This window comes from Tympanuchus pallidicinctus, unplaced genomic scaffold (assembly GCF_026119805.1).
Source record: "Tympanuchus pallidicinctus isolate F22 unplaced genomic scaffold, pur_lepc_1.0 scaffold81, whole genome shotgun sequence".
NCBI lineage: Eukaryota > Metazoa > Chordata > Aves > Galliformes > Phasianidae > Tympanuchus > Tympanuchus pallidicinctus.
The window spans coordinates 30,908-45,972 of NW_026294804.1; the positions used below are offsets into that span (position 1 = coordinate 30,908).

A 15,065-nucleotide genomic window follows, 5' to 3' on the forward strand; every position below is an offset into this window, starting at 1 on the left:
TTTCACACAAGATCAATGGACGAGCAAGAGACAAATAAGAGGCAGCAGCCTGAGTGACAGCTGGGCACAGACAAGTTCCCCTGCTGCTGCTGGTGGCCAGAGCCCATTTCCAGGAGGCGCAGCCAGGAGATGTGCTGAGCTGGGAGTCAGACCTGCTGGAACCTGGGGGTTGAAAGCAAGAGTTGAGATGGTGCCCCAGCTGTGCTGTGCTTCTCTGGGAAAAGAGGCATGAAATTAAAGTTAGGTTCCCCAGTAGAACACAGGAAGCACGTGAAATTCATTGCAACACAACTTCAAAAGCATCACAGATGAAACGTCTGTGGATCACAGGTTTATTTTTAATGACACAGCACTGGAAAACAGAAGTTACAGGTGACTTTTTGATACAGCATACATTATGTACCTTAATTTAAAAGGATCTGTAAGGTGCGCTGCATAAATATTATTGTGAAAAGATGTTTATTTCTCAGAGATTAACTTTGTCGTGTTTTTTTTTATTCAGCCAACTAAATAAAAAAGTATAGATGAGCATCATAACAGTTCCCCTTCCAGATTACCTCACTGTAACTACTGCAGCCGGAAGAGGAAACCGAGCCATGCCTTCTCAAAGGTTCAGCAGCTTTGAAAACGATGCCATTCATCATCTCAGAATGAAAACCTCACCTCACTCACACGGACGCTGTGCAGTGCTTTGGCAATGGAGCAGCTGGTTCTGCTTTGGAACAAAACTGTTGTCTGGAATGCCAGACAGTGGGAGAGCAATGCATGCCCTGATGGCACTGCACAGCCACAGCACTGCATGACATTGCTGAGATGCACACATACCCACATGCACCTGCAGACACACATCCAAGTAACACTGGAAAACATTGCAGCAGTTAATGATATTTTTTAAACAAGTGAAACTTGTAATAGTTTGACCTCATTACTACAGGATTACTAATTAAGTTTTCTGCAGTGCAACTCAATACGATGCACTGAGTGCAGACAAGTTCAGGTTTTGCTACCAAGGAGGCTAATTTTGGATTTCATGGGAAAGGACCAAACACAGGATCACCACAGCTCTGGCAAAGCACAAACAAACCTGTTGCCACGTGCATGTGAACAAATGAGGACATTTCTGTTTGTATTTGATTTTTTTTCACACACTGCTTCAGAAATGGCTAGCTTAACTGCTTGCACTCATGCTCATTTTGATACGCTTCAACAAGCAACCAATCTGTAAACCATTAACAGCCTGAACTACAAAAAAAGGGGGCTCCTGTGTTTCAAGGAGGTGAAGAACCCACTGACTGAGCTTCAAACCACATTCGTGTGCCTGTGAGAAGAACTGTTCCAGATGGCGTGTGAAGTTCTCTGGGAAAAGTCCTTTATAACCATTTGCATCTCTGTGCTGAAGCCACTCAGATTCCTTAATGCCTGTCAAGCAGCCTCCTGAAAGAGAAAAGACAGAGCATCTTCAGGGTCAGCTCTCTCCCATTCCTTTCTGCTGACTCCAGGCCCAGAGAAGTTTTAAAGGCTAAAAGCAGTGGTGATTTGTTACACAGCATACTCTGATTTTGCACAGACTGTTTTCTCTGTTCTGCCATGGTTTGGTGAGACTGTGAGCACATTAGATGGCCTTTATCCCACCTAACCTCCAACTGAACTGAACATTGGATGATCAGCCGCTGGAGTCATCCAGTGTCACAGCAAACCTGCATTTGTGCAAATGCACATGGAGATGTTTTCAAAGTTCTCACAGCAATATTGGGATACTGACGCAGGAAGAGCACAGCAGTGTGCTAGAATCATTATAGAATGCCACAGATGAGGGGGAAAAATCCATGTTTTCATCTGATTATTTTTTTCTGAGAGTTCTTTTCTCTCATCCCTGTATTGACAGTCAGAAGAAATAACAGTTCTTGTTTTCTCTGCCATCACAATCGCTAGAAACTAAAAGTCAGTTGATACTCAACAACCTTTTCCAGAAATTCCTGGAAGCTTCAGCCTAAGCCAGATCTTGGCATGCAATGCTGCAATCCAAATCCATCAATCCAAAGGAAGATTTCTTACTGGAAAGTGCTGGTTCTCCTAGGTGCTATCCATTTCACCTGGAATAAAACCCATGCAGTATTTTTGCAGTGATCAGCCTATTTTCATCTCACCACATGGCTAACTCTGTGCTTTGTTCCTTTTAAGAACAGGAGTCAGAGTAAAGTGATGATTAGCAGGCAATTTCTAATGCTGATTCATTATTATTCTACAGAAAGTATGAAGAGAGATGGAGTAACTGGCAGCACGTTTTTGAAGTCACCTTTTGGAAAACCTGAGGTGGGGGAACTGAAGTTTTCTACCATGGACAGAGTAGATTCTGCTCAGGACTGAAGCTGTAATGGATGATGACTTCAACTCAATAATTACGGATAAAAGTTGGAGTCACTGGCTGGGATGAGTTGACTTTGCACAGGGAGCACAGGCTGACAGCACCAGCTATCTCAGAATGATGGTCTTAGATCAATTTTGCAGGAGAAGAAAGAACCAAGATCAAATACTCTCTGAAATCAACAAATTATCTGGTAAGAGAGAAAAATTGAGTTCTAGGTGATGTGAAACACAAAGGGCAAATATGCACTGAGTAATAAAGATATGAGCAGAACGATCTCAGCAACACGAATACATGGGGCTTCATTTTCTCCATCACTGCACACGATTCACTCCAATGAACGCTAATGGGATTTGGATGCACACCACAAGAGAAAAACAATCAATGGATTCACCAAGGGAAGGTTATATAGATTTAATACAAAACATGATAAGAAAAAATAACTGAGGACAGCCTATTTTTATATCCTTAGAGTAGATCCTGCAAATACTGACAATGAACTCAGCTGAACAGCCCAAGAGGTGAGACGCAGCACAGTTTGAGTAAGCATAAGAGGATCTGTCCCTACAAAATAACAAAGTGTCCCAGTGAAAAGGAAAATAAAATAATCTTTTATTCAGAAACAACAATAAAAAAGAATCAAAAACCAAAGCAATTACTCGTCTCTTGTATTAAGAGAGAGTTCAGCTTAGATAACAAACAGTCTCTGGCTCTCCAAACACGCGCTGACAGCATTTGGGCATGTTTGAAGAACTGCTCTTCATTCGGAGCAGAGACCTGGCTGTCTCACTGTGCAGGTCCAGAGCCCAACCTCCCAGCTCCCAGTTCAATGGGATGCTTTTCATCAACGCTTTCTGCCACTGCAGCCACAAAGTGGCTCGTACGAATTGTACAAGATGGGCTGCTCTTAAAGAGGAGGTAAAAAATTCATTCACTTGACTGCAAATCAACATAACGTGTGGAATCAAATCGTTTAAAAATTAACCTGAAACACACTGTTAAAACAAAATAAAGCATCTTAAATGACACTGAACTGTTGAGTTCTTGCACCAAAGACAAAGCGATTGCTGGTGCAGCTCAGGAGCACAGCTGTGAGGCTCAGGTCCCAAGAGGCACACAGGACATGCAGGAACACCTCTGTGCCATTGGGCTGCAGGACAGAACTGTTGGTGTGCAGTCTCAGTGCTCTCTCCGGGCAAACGCATATTTCTCCTGATCTCCATGTAAAACTCTGAACGTGTGGGGAAATACAGTCAGTTCTGACCCAGTGTTACAACAACATGATAGCAGGATGCACAATTTGTAAGCCGTCTTCTGTATTCAGCCTGTGCCTGTATGTAAGCCTGTATAAAATTCACTACAAAGCAACATAAAAGTGCCCTAGAAAAATGGACTGAAGTTGGATCCTGCTGGCAGTACATACCTGGGACTTCAGCTTAGTTAGCTGTGCTGCTTGGTCACAAATCAAACCAAGTAGAAGGGCAAAATAAGAATGCTGGTGTTTTCTAACAGTAAAGATGTTTTGAACCAACATTTCAAATTAACTCTAAAGAGTGAGAAGGAAACTGAGACAAAAGGAAACATTAGCAAAAGAAATAAGTAATCATGTTGTTGTTACCTGATCAGCTGTGGTCTCAGAAGGAATTACTAGTGCAATATCCCCTCCATTCAAATTAAGCTGGTCACCGTTAGCTGCCTCAAAATCATGCAGAACTTCAACCTAAAGGAAATACCAAATGTACAGAAATGATCAAAACAGAGACACTGTGAAAAAAGAAAAATGTACTCTTTCACTTCTTTCTTTATGGAAATATATGGCCATAGACACGTACATTCAAGCTGTTCATGTCCACATCAAAGTTTCTAATCACAGTTTATATAACAGGTACAGCTTCAGTAAATCTTCCTGAAACTACTGAAAGAAACCAAACCTCCTTTCCCAAGGTTGCAGAATCCCACAGGTGCTGCCTCTTGGACAAGTCCTGTTACATTATTCCTACCGTGCAAGGAACTTGCCTTCATTTCCCACTATCATGCCTAGACCTGAGGAGAGGGATGGCAGGATTTTGCCAATAAGCTTGGAGAAGAATCTCCAAGGTAAGGGTCTCCAAAGTAAGGGTCACTTCAGACCCTTCCTTATGCTGTCTGCTGGATACTGTGATTGATGGAAACATCCCTGGAAATTAGAGGGAGAGGTACAGCACCAGTTTCAGTACAAGACAAAAGAAGTGAGTAATGGGAACCACAGCTCCTGTTTGTCCTGGAAAGAACTCCCATTCACTGGCAGATAGGAATGCCAAAAACATCTCTCTGTCAAAGAGGTGATCATTAAAACATTTGTGGGGTTAGCACACTGTCCTGAACAGACCATTGTAACTAAATAGCTCTTCCTCCTGAAGAGAGGCACTATCCTAGTTTTCTCAAAGCACAGACAGTTCCGTGGTCACTGCAATAATGAAACAATACAGCATCGAGAACCAGATGGCAGTCATGTATTCTGCTGCTCCTTACTTACGTTTGACTCAAGGAAGCGTGACAAAAAACAAAAGATGAACAACAGATGAGCAGGTCTGCACCAAAACTGCACAATACCGGTCACTCTAACCTTAATGCCATTCTCACTGTTTGCTGAAAATCTTGACCAGTGACCTTGGATCAGAAGGAATGGCATATTTATGGAGTGCTATGGGACTAACTAGTCTGAAGTATGCAAACGATAGCAGGAAGCACATAAAGTTCATCTAGCCTCAAGGAGCGTTTCTCCTGCTCACTGATTCTGAAGTGAAGGAACCTTGTGAACCAGGAATCTCTGTGGCTCTTACCAGCCAAGGAGAGGATTTCCCTGCAGCTTCATTAAGCTCTTCTGTCTGAATACCCTAACAGTTCGTAGGGACAGCAATACTAAGGACATGAAAGGACACTTCAACTTCATTACAGTGAATTGTTCAAGTCCCACAGATTTCAATAGGGCTGGAACTTCCTCTACAAATTCTCAGGCCAGAAAAACGCCTTTTTGGTACTGTTAGCAAACGATCCTATGGTACTGCTGACTAAATCCCTGGCAGTGGAATTTTACTTAAAAGATTCACTGTCTGTACTGATTTGGCAAGATGAAAGGAGACCTCTAATGATTCTTACAGCTACAGAGGGATATAACCAACAAAATCCAAGTGCAGAAAATGTTTCTCAAAATTCACGTATGGAGATGAAACAACCAAAGGCTGGGTGAGTGCATGTGCATGCAAGCATGTGGCTGTGAAACCAGGCATCCTTTGGCCTCAGTAAACCATCGTAATGACTCAATTTTCAGACACATCCACAGAAGCTAGATGTGAAAAGATGTCTAAAAGAACAACAAACCGGCAGACCTTAAAGAGAAAGCCCAGTGGCATGTCAGAAGCTGTGCCTCCTGCTGACGCAGGCTGATCTTGAGAAGGTCTGCATTTCTTCAGTTGGTTCCTGCTCACTTCCAACTTGGCAAGTTTCACCATCAGTGCCTGAGTGCCCATCTCTGCTGCAGCATCTTCGGACTCATTCATCATGACATCATGTTCTTCTCCTTCCCCTGCGTTGTTCGATGCTGGCTCCATTACTACCGAAGGGTAGTAATTTCATTTCTTTCCTAGAAAAGAAATAAAATACAACAAAAGCACCACAAGAGTATCTCCCGCTTTATTTCAAGTTGAAAAACATGTTTCTTTACTTCTGCTGCAGGTGGGATTCTTACCTCAAGATAGAGAACAATAATTGTGCAGAAAAGTAAAAGTTCTAAGAGCTTAGAGGAACACAAGGTGAAAAGCAGAAGTGACCTGGACCTCTTTCAGGGCTGTCCCAGTGTCTGTGTGAAATCCATCACACAGCAGAGCACCTTCAGGACTGAGGGAGGTTGTTGCCAAGAGCCATGGGACATATTACTGTACAAGACTTACTATGGGATGCTTAAGGGAGAAACCAAAAGCAGTGGGTGGGTTGAGGCGATCTGGGGAGGAACAAGTGTGGGACAACAAAGGCACAGGTAACAGCAGAAATGGACTGCTTGCACGTAAGCATGGACAGTTCAGATGTTATCTGGCCACGTCCTGCACCTGATGAGTGTGGTCTGTCCTATCTTCTCATCAAGTTGCTGGCTAACTCCTCTCCAGGGTGAGGGCTGTCTGTTGTTCTTGCTCGTGTGTGCATTAGGCTCAGACCGTGGATTGGAAGGCCTGTGTGCCCATCTGCCAGCTGCAGGAGAGATCCAGGTGCCAGCCACTGGAGACACTCAGGTGAGTGGACTTGAGTGACAACAGCATGTACATACGAATACATGTATTCTCACTAGTAGAGCTCTACCTACTCAGCCAGAGGTGAACGCGATGAGGCCTCCGGTAATGCTTGTGTTTGTGTGAGTACCCCGTGTGCCTGCCTTTGATTCCCATGGCTGTCTGTGTGTGTACAAATATGTCTGTGTGCTCTGTGTGTGCACTGACTGAGAATACATGCTCATCCTCACTGCTTGTTGGACCCTGGGGCATGGAGCTGCATCAGCCTCGCCTGTGCTGAAGCTGCTGGATCTGGCTGGATTCCTCTAATGCTCCCCACACAACAACATGAGGTACCTGGGAAACATCTATCTCCTTTTCTTCTCCCTGAGGTTTGTCACCTCCAGCAGCAGCCTCCTGTTCTGTGGGAGCAGCACCCTCACCAGCTCCTGATCCCACCACCACACTGTCTTCCACTCCAGTGGCCCATCTGCAGCACTCACCACCTGCAAGATAAAAGGAGAAACCTTTCAGGACACGAGCTGTGCATATCAGCTGGAGATATCCTGCACTCTGCCATCTCCTTAGGTGCTGCCGGCCCCTGGCTTTGGTTTCACTGGGGTTTCTCCTGACCCAAGGGAGAAAGCAGCACTGGAGGCTGCCATCCTATACCTGAAGCACCATGTAGGGAGCACAGGGGTAGGCTTACATGACAAAGCTGATTTACAGGCAGGAGAGGGACATTTACAAAACCTTCCTGTCAACATGCAGTAGAGTTTCAGATGGGTATTGCTAGTGTAGGAAACATTTCTCAAGGCTCATGTGTTCTCACTGCCTCTTCTTCCTCACACCTATACAACAACCTCCTTCCACTGCTCTCTGAAACACTCATGGGACTGCATTCTCAGGGCTGATTTGCCTCCAAGCTGTGTGGTGTGAGAAATGCCCTGCAGGTTCAAGGTGAGTTGAAGCTTGGCAAACTGCCCGGAGGTCCCCTGTGCTACTGAAAGTCTGCTCTAGGGAACAGGCTGCAAGCCTGCTCCAGCTGCTGTCTGCCATCTCTAGACCTGGACTGACTTCAAGAGCATTAGTTAGACTCCTTTTGAACAGAGATGTGCAACTTGGGCTATGTTAGCTGAAGCAAATATATTCTACAGCTAGATGAAGGTTAGAAATATTCAGATATCATCAGGTATCAGAAAATGTTAGCCTATAGCTAGGCTGATTTTAAAAAAGAAAGAAACATAAATAAAGACCCAAGTAGATTTTATATGACTGAATCATTCGTCATTAGTCTGTGTTGAAAAGTCAGCATGCATTTCATTTCAGTTATTGAAAGGTGGATAGAAAAGTACCTTCCTGAAGGCCATTGTTAAATCCTTCCTCCAGCATAGGTAATTTATGTATCACCCCAACATTTGTGTTGGTACACACTGGTATTTGTTTACAGTAATACACTTGAATTAAGTTTATTGGAGATTCATCTTGATGGTGAAGGTAAATAAAAAAACACATTCTGTCAATTCAATTGGCTTCAGGAAGTTGTTAACACTAAAGAAAAGCTGTTTTCTAGGTACCAGCGTCAAGCTAAGTTCAGCAGAAATTCAGTTCACAGCCTGATGCTCTGCTTCCTCAGTTTGATTTTCCACCCATGAATGAGACCAATGCAGCTCTCTGAGCTCAACCTGAACTGCCTGCATTTGTTCACAATCATTCTTCAGTCACTGTTGTTCAGCTCTATCTACCCCTACTGGCTGACATTAACTGATGTGGTAAATAAATTCTTCTGCAGTCCTTGAAAGCAGGAAATACTCCAGTGCTTTGCAGAAACCACTGGAGAAGTTTTAGCTTCAACTGAAAATTCTGCTAGGGAAGGATGCTCTGCCACAAACAGAAGTATTATCAAAAGATATGGACAGATGTTGACATCTTCTCCTGTGACTTGTAAGGCACGCAAACCTGTCTCACAGAGTATTACCAATTTAGCAGTCTTGACCCAGGCTAGTATTCAAATAAATGGTGGTTGTAAAAGCCTTGGAAGAGACCAGTATGAAAGGAGGGGAACAGAATGCCTATCAGATTGATTTCACCACATGTGCTTCTAACAGCATGCTGCACACACTGATCCTGCTGCCTGCTGTGATTAGGATCAACGTTTATTTTCTATTTACTGCATTTGTACAGCCAATTTTCTTCTACAGTGGAGGAGAATTTTAATTGACATGAGTCAGCTCGCAAACAGTCAGCACTGAAAGGGTGATGCTCTCAACAGCTGTAGTTGTAACTCACTGAATGCACAGCACGTTCACATATGCAGAACTGGGTATTTCCCGTGCCTTAGAATACAGAACCAAAGCAAGATAGATAATTAAAAAATGGCTTTTACAAAAGCATGTGTGCTAGTGCTGAATGAACCTCACTATTAGTATCAAATGCCTTTGATAAAGAAAAAAACAAAACTAAACTAAAAAGAGGGAGACTCAATTCCACTGAAATCAGAACAAGAATCCCACACCCAGCTGCAATGGGCCACGTACTTCGTTTTGAGAACCAACTCTACAAACCTGTTTTCCATAACAATACACAGACTAAGAGTATCCTAAACCAGCTATCTGCAGAAGGGTTACTGAAATCTGCACAGCCACACAGGAGAAAAAACAAGGGCCATCCAATGTAATGAAGGCTGTGATAACAGAGCCACGTGGCTTTGAGTTGCAGAAACAGTGAATGCTTCTTTACCCAGGCTGCAGCTGGCTGCATTATCCTCTCATAGAACTGTCAGCTCAGTGCAGTGCTCAGATTCAGCAGCAGCAAGAATGAGGCCATGAAGAGGAGGAGAGCAGCCGAGTCTGCAGCTGGGGGCCTGGGAGGAGCTCACTGTCCGTGCTCTCCCCATTTTCCAGAGCTGAAGATCTGGCTCCACGGCTTGATTTAGAAAAGGACTGGGTAATTTTTAGGACAGTTAGTCATAATTACAGCTCAGCCGTCTCATATAAGATCAAGAACTAATTATCATGCTTTAGTGAGCACACCAACTGCTTGCAAAGTCTTGGAAGGCTTTTGGAGTAATACTGCAGAACTGGTTATGAAAGTTGCCTCAGAAGGACAGTCCTCCACTGGAGCCAGGATATCAGCTTAGCAAACAGCCTGATCCCTGACAGCATCTCTTCTGCATTCAGTAATACTGCTCCTCTAAGCAGGTTTAGCTGACCAGATAGAAGTTACTTTACAAGGGCACCTAGTTTGGAACAGAGGAAAGATGCATTTCAAAGGCTTAGCCTTTGTGCTCAGGGCAGAGCAAGGCATTTCTTGGCCCAGACTTGGCAGTGATAAGACAATGCTAGACAAGCAGTGCAACTCTCATTTGCAGCGCATCAGCACCTGTAGCTATAGAAACTGGGTTTGATCTACCTCAACATGCCCACCTAAAGAGAAATTATGTCCCCGAATTTTTCAGTTGCTTTGTAAGTTACCTAATTCAGTGCCACATTTGTATTTTAGAAAATGAACTTTTGGCATGATTATTTTCAGCTGTGCAAGGAAAAACAAATGATGAATCAAAATTCCATTTCCTTTTTAAAGCTGTTTAGAGGAAGGCTAGACAAACAAATTCAAGGGAAATGTAAAAGCTACTGTGAATCTATGCAGCATATTCTCTCTTCACCACAAATGTCAATAGAAACAGCATTACGCCACTTTCTGTTCATGGATCTGATTGTTTTCTGCCCCAAAATATTTATCAGTCTGTACTGCTGCAACAGGCAGTTTCTAAGGTAGGTCTTGCATTGAATGAGAAATGTTCTGGTACCACAGCTGGGTCACAGTCATATTGTATTCTCTGCACACTGATTACATGCAGATGACATACATATATTTTTGCCACACTCCTCTTGAAGATATTAAAGCACAACCACATTCCTGAGGCTGCTCATACGTACCTCGCTCTCTTTCTCAGCAATTCCAGTTGTCTCCTTATCCCCTGCCCCGATACTCTCCTGTATAAAGAGGAAATATGGTCACCATCTTACTCATGCTGAGGGAATGACTGCAGAGAAACTGGCATTAATCAAGCTCAGTGGAAGAATGGCACGTATGGGATGCGATGAAATGAATGGTGGGAACTAAACGGGACAGCATACAGGGAGTGGAAAGATTCTTGCTGCTATATATCTGAAATAAAGGTGGCTATAAGATAAAAACAGAACAAAACAAGAACACAGCAAAAAACCACGAGAAATAAAGCCTGTTAATTACATAATGATCACCACACTAGAAGTGCTAATGTCAATTTTATGTACTTTTGCTATCAGTATTTCCATAGTAGCACCATACTGGATGAATGTTTTATTAAGCAACAGCCCAGAACATTGCTGACCTTACAGTTTTCCAGCTACCTCCAATTTCTCCCACCCAAGACTCAGAATGTTCCCATCATAACCTGCTGCTGCCCCTGTAACTCACCAGTTTGCAGGAAAACTTCCTGGAACACTTCTTCCACACGCGTTGGGCTGAAACACACGGCAGGGGATTGTTCAAAGAGGTGGGTCACAAAGCTCATCAGTGCTGCAGAATCACTTTCCTCCAGGTCCACACTCAGCTGTACATGCAGTGGGTGCCTGACATTTCAAACAGCAGACGTGTGTCAGTGGCTCTAAATGTGGCACCCATGAAGATGTCCAAGGAATCAATTGCTCTCAACAGTGATGCTCTCCACCCCAAACAATACTTCTCACAGCACAGATGGGATCTAACACAAGGTCCTTTACTACAGAAGCTGTAAAACTGCACAAGTTCCAGGTTTGGAAGAGGAAAAAACGTACAATTTCCTAAACTCTGTGGGACAGTTGTGCTCCTGCTGGCTTCCAATTCCACTGTAGCATTTTGGGATTCAGTCAGCAACATCCCTTCTGCTTGAGTTTAGATTCAGTTCTGGCTATTGCTCAGCCTGGATCAAGAGGTTCAGGTCCAGATTAGGTCAACAAACAGTCAAGATGGCTGTAGTTCATGTCTCATTTGGAACACTTGGAAGTGCTTTTCTCTTCTGCTCAGTCTTGGCTTCCTGCAGATTGCAGGATATTTCTAAAGATGCTTTTCAGAGGAAAAGTAAATCTAAGCCCCCTTATAGAAATCTCTTTCACTAATAAATGTTGAGGTTGCTCAGCAAACATACATATGTCAGATTTTTCAAAAGCCCTGTAAGGGTGAAGACAAGTCGTGCAGATCTGTGTGAGTGCAGGCAGAGCAGATCACCATCTTTAGCACTTGTGATCAGACCTCAGTGCTCAGCCTCCAGCTCACTGCCTCCACACACCTGCCACACCAAAACTCCTGCACGTTTCATCTGAAATGCTTGCATGTTATCTTGTTTAATAAAAGGATGCTGCGTTATATCCAAACTTCACTTCACTCATGTGTTTTCTAAGCTCATCTTCCTGCAGTCACCTCATAAGACCCAGACCTGTCCAGACGCCAGGGCAAGGCAGCTGCTGACAGCAGCGTTACCATGCAAACCCCTCACAGCTTTATCCTGCTAAAACTGCAGTGTGACATCACCTTTTCTATTATACATACAGGATTAATTCTTCTTTCAAGCTGCCAAACCATGCTGCGAAGACCTGATTTTTACATTAATTTTAAAACAGACTGTATAGGGTTTTAAAAAGAAAAAAAATCCCACAAGCTTCAACTGCAAAATATAATTATTTCTTACTCCAGCAAAGCATGCATGCTTGCTACAGCATGTCGCTTAATTTTTATTTATTTATTTTTTTAAACAGGAGAGGTAAACAAATATTTCCATTGCCTCATAAAAGCCATGCGTCTGATGGCAATGGCAAGTTGGTACAGAAACACTTTTCTGACTCGTACTATTAAAAAGTGCTGAATTTCTTAATAAGCTGTACTTAAAAGCCAATTTGCCTTCAGAAATGAGCACTGCTCTATGTCAGGAATGTGTTTGTCCCTACCCTTCTCCTATCAGTAACCTGGAAACTCTTTCCCATAAGAATTCCATCAACCAAGCTTACAGCTTGGGCCTCATTCAAAATTTGATGCATTCATACATATACTTTTAAATGAGGGCTCGTTTCAAGCATAACTGGAAGCAGATTTTTTGGGAAAGAGAAAGGTAAGGAGAGTTGCCCTTACTTCTTAAGGACTATTTTGTACTGGTAAAGTTAGCAGCACTGATCTTTTGATTAGTTAGGAGTCGGGATGGTAAGGATGACTGAGTTTTAGCAGGGAAGCACGGCAGTGCAATGTTTATTTTTATGCCACGCCAGGCGTAAACGTCTAGTAAATAGGATTACTGAAACAGTGCCTAAGTAATGCTGCAGTTCCATAAACAGAGTGCAATCTGCCTCTGCTGACTTAGAACAGAAGAACACTGTTCTACATCAGTTCTCCCCCATTTTTGAAAGAAATGTTTTACCTTTAAATGGCCTCATACATGGCTCTATCTGTACTTGGCTCCACGCTCAGCTTTCAGACACAGTTGACCACTCTTCTTTGCACTGCTCTCCCAGATCATACAGTCTGCAGTTTGGGTGCCACGAGTTGTACCTACAGTGGGATTCAGCCATCATTAGACATCTCTAAGCTGAAGGCTCTTTCTTGGCCTCTGTCACTGCTCAGTGTCTGAGAGAGCTTCCAGCTGGCAGTTTCATATGTGACCACACAAAGCTTTGAAAATCACTGTGTTTAGCTGAGTGTCTGACTGATGGAATGAGAGAATATTAAAGGCCAGGCAAGCATCAGACCCAAAGCACAAAAAGGCTCTTTCCGAACCAAGGAGCATCTGGAAGTCAAAATAGCTGATCTCTGAGTAGTGCTGTGAACTCTGTGTGCAGCATTTCACAGATAGGACAACAAAATAACAAGACTTGCTACGATTTCTCTTTGTCCTGTACATTTGTCATCTTTGCCTGACTTTGAAAAATTGATGTGGTGAGAGGGATATTATTATTTGAAACTGAAATCAATCAGTGGTTAATAAACTATATATTTTAGACTGTATCCTTTGGATTTTACACACTACGGAAAGAAGAAACAAAACAGTTTCTGTGGGCAAAAGTCCACGCAAGAAGGACTTCTTACCATTCGCTTCAGCTCTTCTGCAGCACGTGGTGATTCTGTCCCTGTAACTGTGAAAAATTTTGTTCCCTGCAACCAAAATAAGAATTCAAAGGTCGCCAGCACCTAACAGAAATTTATTTGTTCTGTGGCACCGATGGATCACAACAAGGACATGTAGTAAGATCCCATGCAGCAATTAAGATGAGCTCTGGGAATGAAGTGTTTGGCAATGCACTTCAGGCTGATTATGAAACTGTAAGTAACAGAACCCAAAACTCCTGAGCAGGGAATTGTACCCTGTTCTCTGCACTACCCCTCCTAGTTTAAATGAGAGCCCTACCAGAAAATTTACTCAAAGCTCTTGCAACAACTAATGACTGCCATACATTCTACCAATTAACGTGGCTTGGCAGTAAATTCATCACAGAGAAATTGTGCTGATGAGGGGCTGTCACCGCAAACTTGCAATTACTAAAATCAATAAAAGATTCCTATCAGAAAGATATTATTAATATTTTATCACTCCACTTTTAAATAACTCATCACTCAAAGTGAATGAACGCTGAGCTGCTACTGAGAAATGACATGCTTTCATATTCTGCATCTCAGTGAAATGTCCTCAGCTTTGATCACGGTTGCTATTAATCCTGATGTTCAAGACTCTCCTTCGCAAGTCCTGGAAAGCAATTCCTGGAATCATTGCCCCTCAGAGCCAAATGAATAATTCTACTTCTGAATTTTTAAGACATCAACACGGAGCTCATTTTCCTAGACATCTCTTCCAAATTGGTAAAGACAACTTTGCATTCTAAAGGTAACAGAAAATGAAAATAAATCCAGTCAGGACTGTCTGACTTCTATTTAATACCTATGACATCCTCCTGGATTGCCACTCACTTGCCCCTCTCTCACTGTCTTCCTCTCCAACAGCTCTGCAGCCATTTGGAGCATGAAAGAACACGGACTGAGAATGCCTCAGTGATGGTGAGGCAGCAAAACAGGTCACAGGACAGGGCCAGTGAACGGATGAGTGGTGCTGCACCCCAGCCTGCCATCTAATTAGCACTCAGGTAATGAAGGTTTTGGAGCTTTGTCTTCTACCGTTACGATGCTGCTCTCACAGGTAGGAATCCAGAGCAAATAGGAAGGATTAGACAGGGATCATCCTCCCTCTCTCTCAAAGTTCTCCAGAACAGCACGCAGAAAACTGTCCCCATTTCCATCTACAACAAATTCTTTTTACCCTGCTAGGAAGATAGGAGCAAGGGAGAGATGATAACCAGGCACGTGCTGCAACTAAAGCTCAGCCTGCCTTTTCATTTCATGCACATTTGATACCAGTTTTTAATCCAGTGACGCAGTTGCAACTATCCAGGCAAAATCAT

The 15,065-nt window shown here is 43.2% G+C and overlaps 1 protein-coding gene across 3 annotated transcripts; it reads right to left on the bottom strand.

The window, feature by feature from the left end:
• Positions 1–316: 316 nt before the first annotated feature.
• On the bottom strand, positions 317–14,209 carry LOC128074164 (amphiphysin-like). 3 transcript variants are annotated; one of them, XR_008203011.1, is made up of 6 exons: positions 13,702–14,209; positions 11,068–11,222; positions 10,545–10,601; positions 5,734–7,112; positions 1,763–4,085; positions 317–1,434 (listed from the first exon to the last, which is right to left on the bottom strand). XR_008203011.1 is itself a non-coding variant. In XM_052669753.1 (3 exons), exons 1-3 carry the CDS (start codon positions 5,953–5,955, stop codon positions 1,423–1,425), a joined length of 336 nt encoding a protein of 111 aa, XP_052525713.1. In that variant the 5' UTR covers positions 5,956–5,989; the 3' UTR covers positions 317–1,422. The 3 variants fall into 3 exon arrangements, 1 of the variants encoding a protein (XP_052525713.1); XR_008203010.1 differs by lacking the exon at positions 13,702–14,209 and having other exon boundaries at positions 11,068–13,048; XM_052669753.1 differs by lacking the exons at positions 10,545–10,601; positions 11,068–11,222; positions 13,702–14,209 and having other exon boundaries at positions 3,984–4,085; positions 5,734–5,989.
• Between the last annotated feature and the right edge of the window lie 856 nt (positions 14,210–15,065).

Bases quoted from the DNA above. Each gene is read 5' to 3' on its own strand.
- LOC128074164 (XM_052669753.1), bottom strand. From the start codon at position 5,955: ATGGAGCCAGCATCGAACAACGCAGGGGAAGGAGAAGAACATGATGTC. The intron at 4,086-5,733 runs GTCTGCCGGTTT...TATTTCCTTTAG, and splicing joins CACTGGGCTTTCTCTTTAAG to GTTGAAGTTCTGCATGATTT.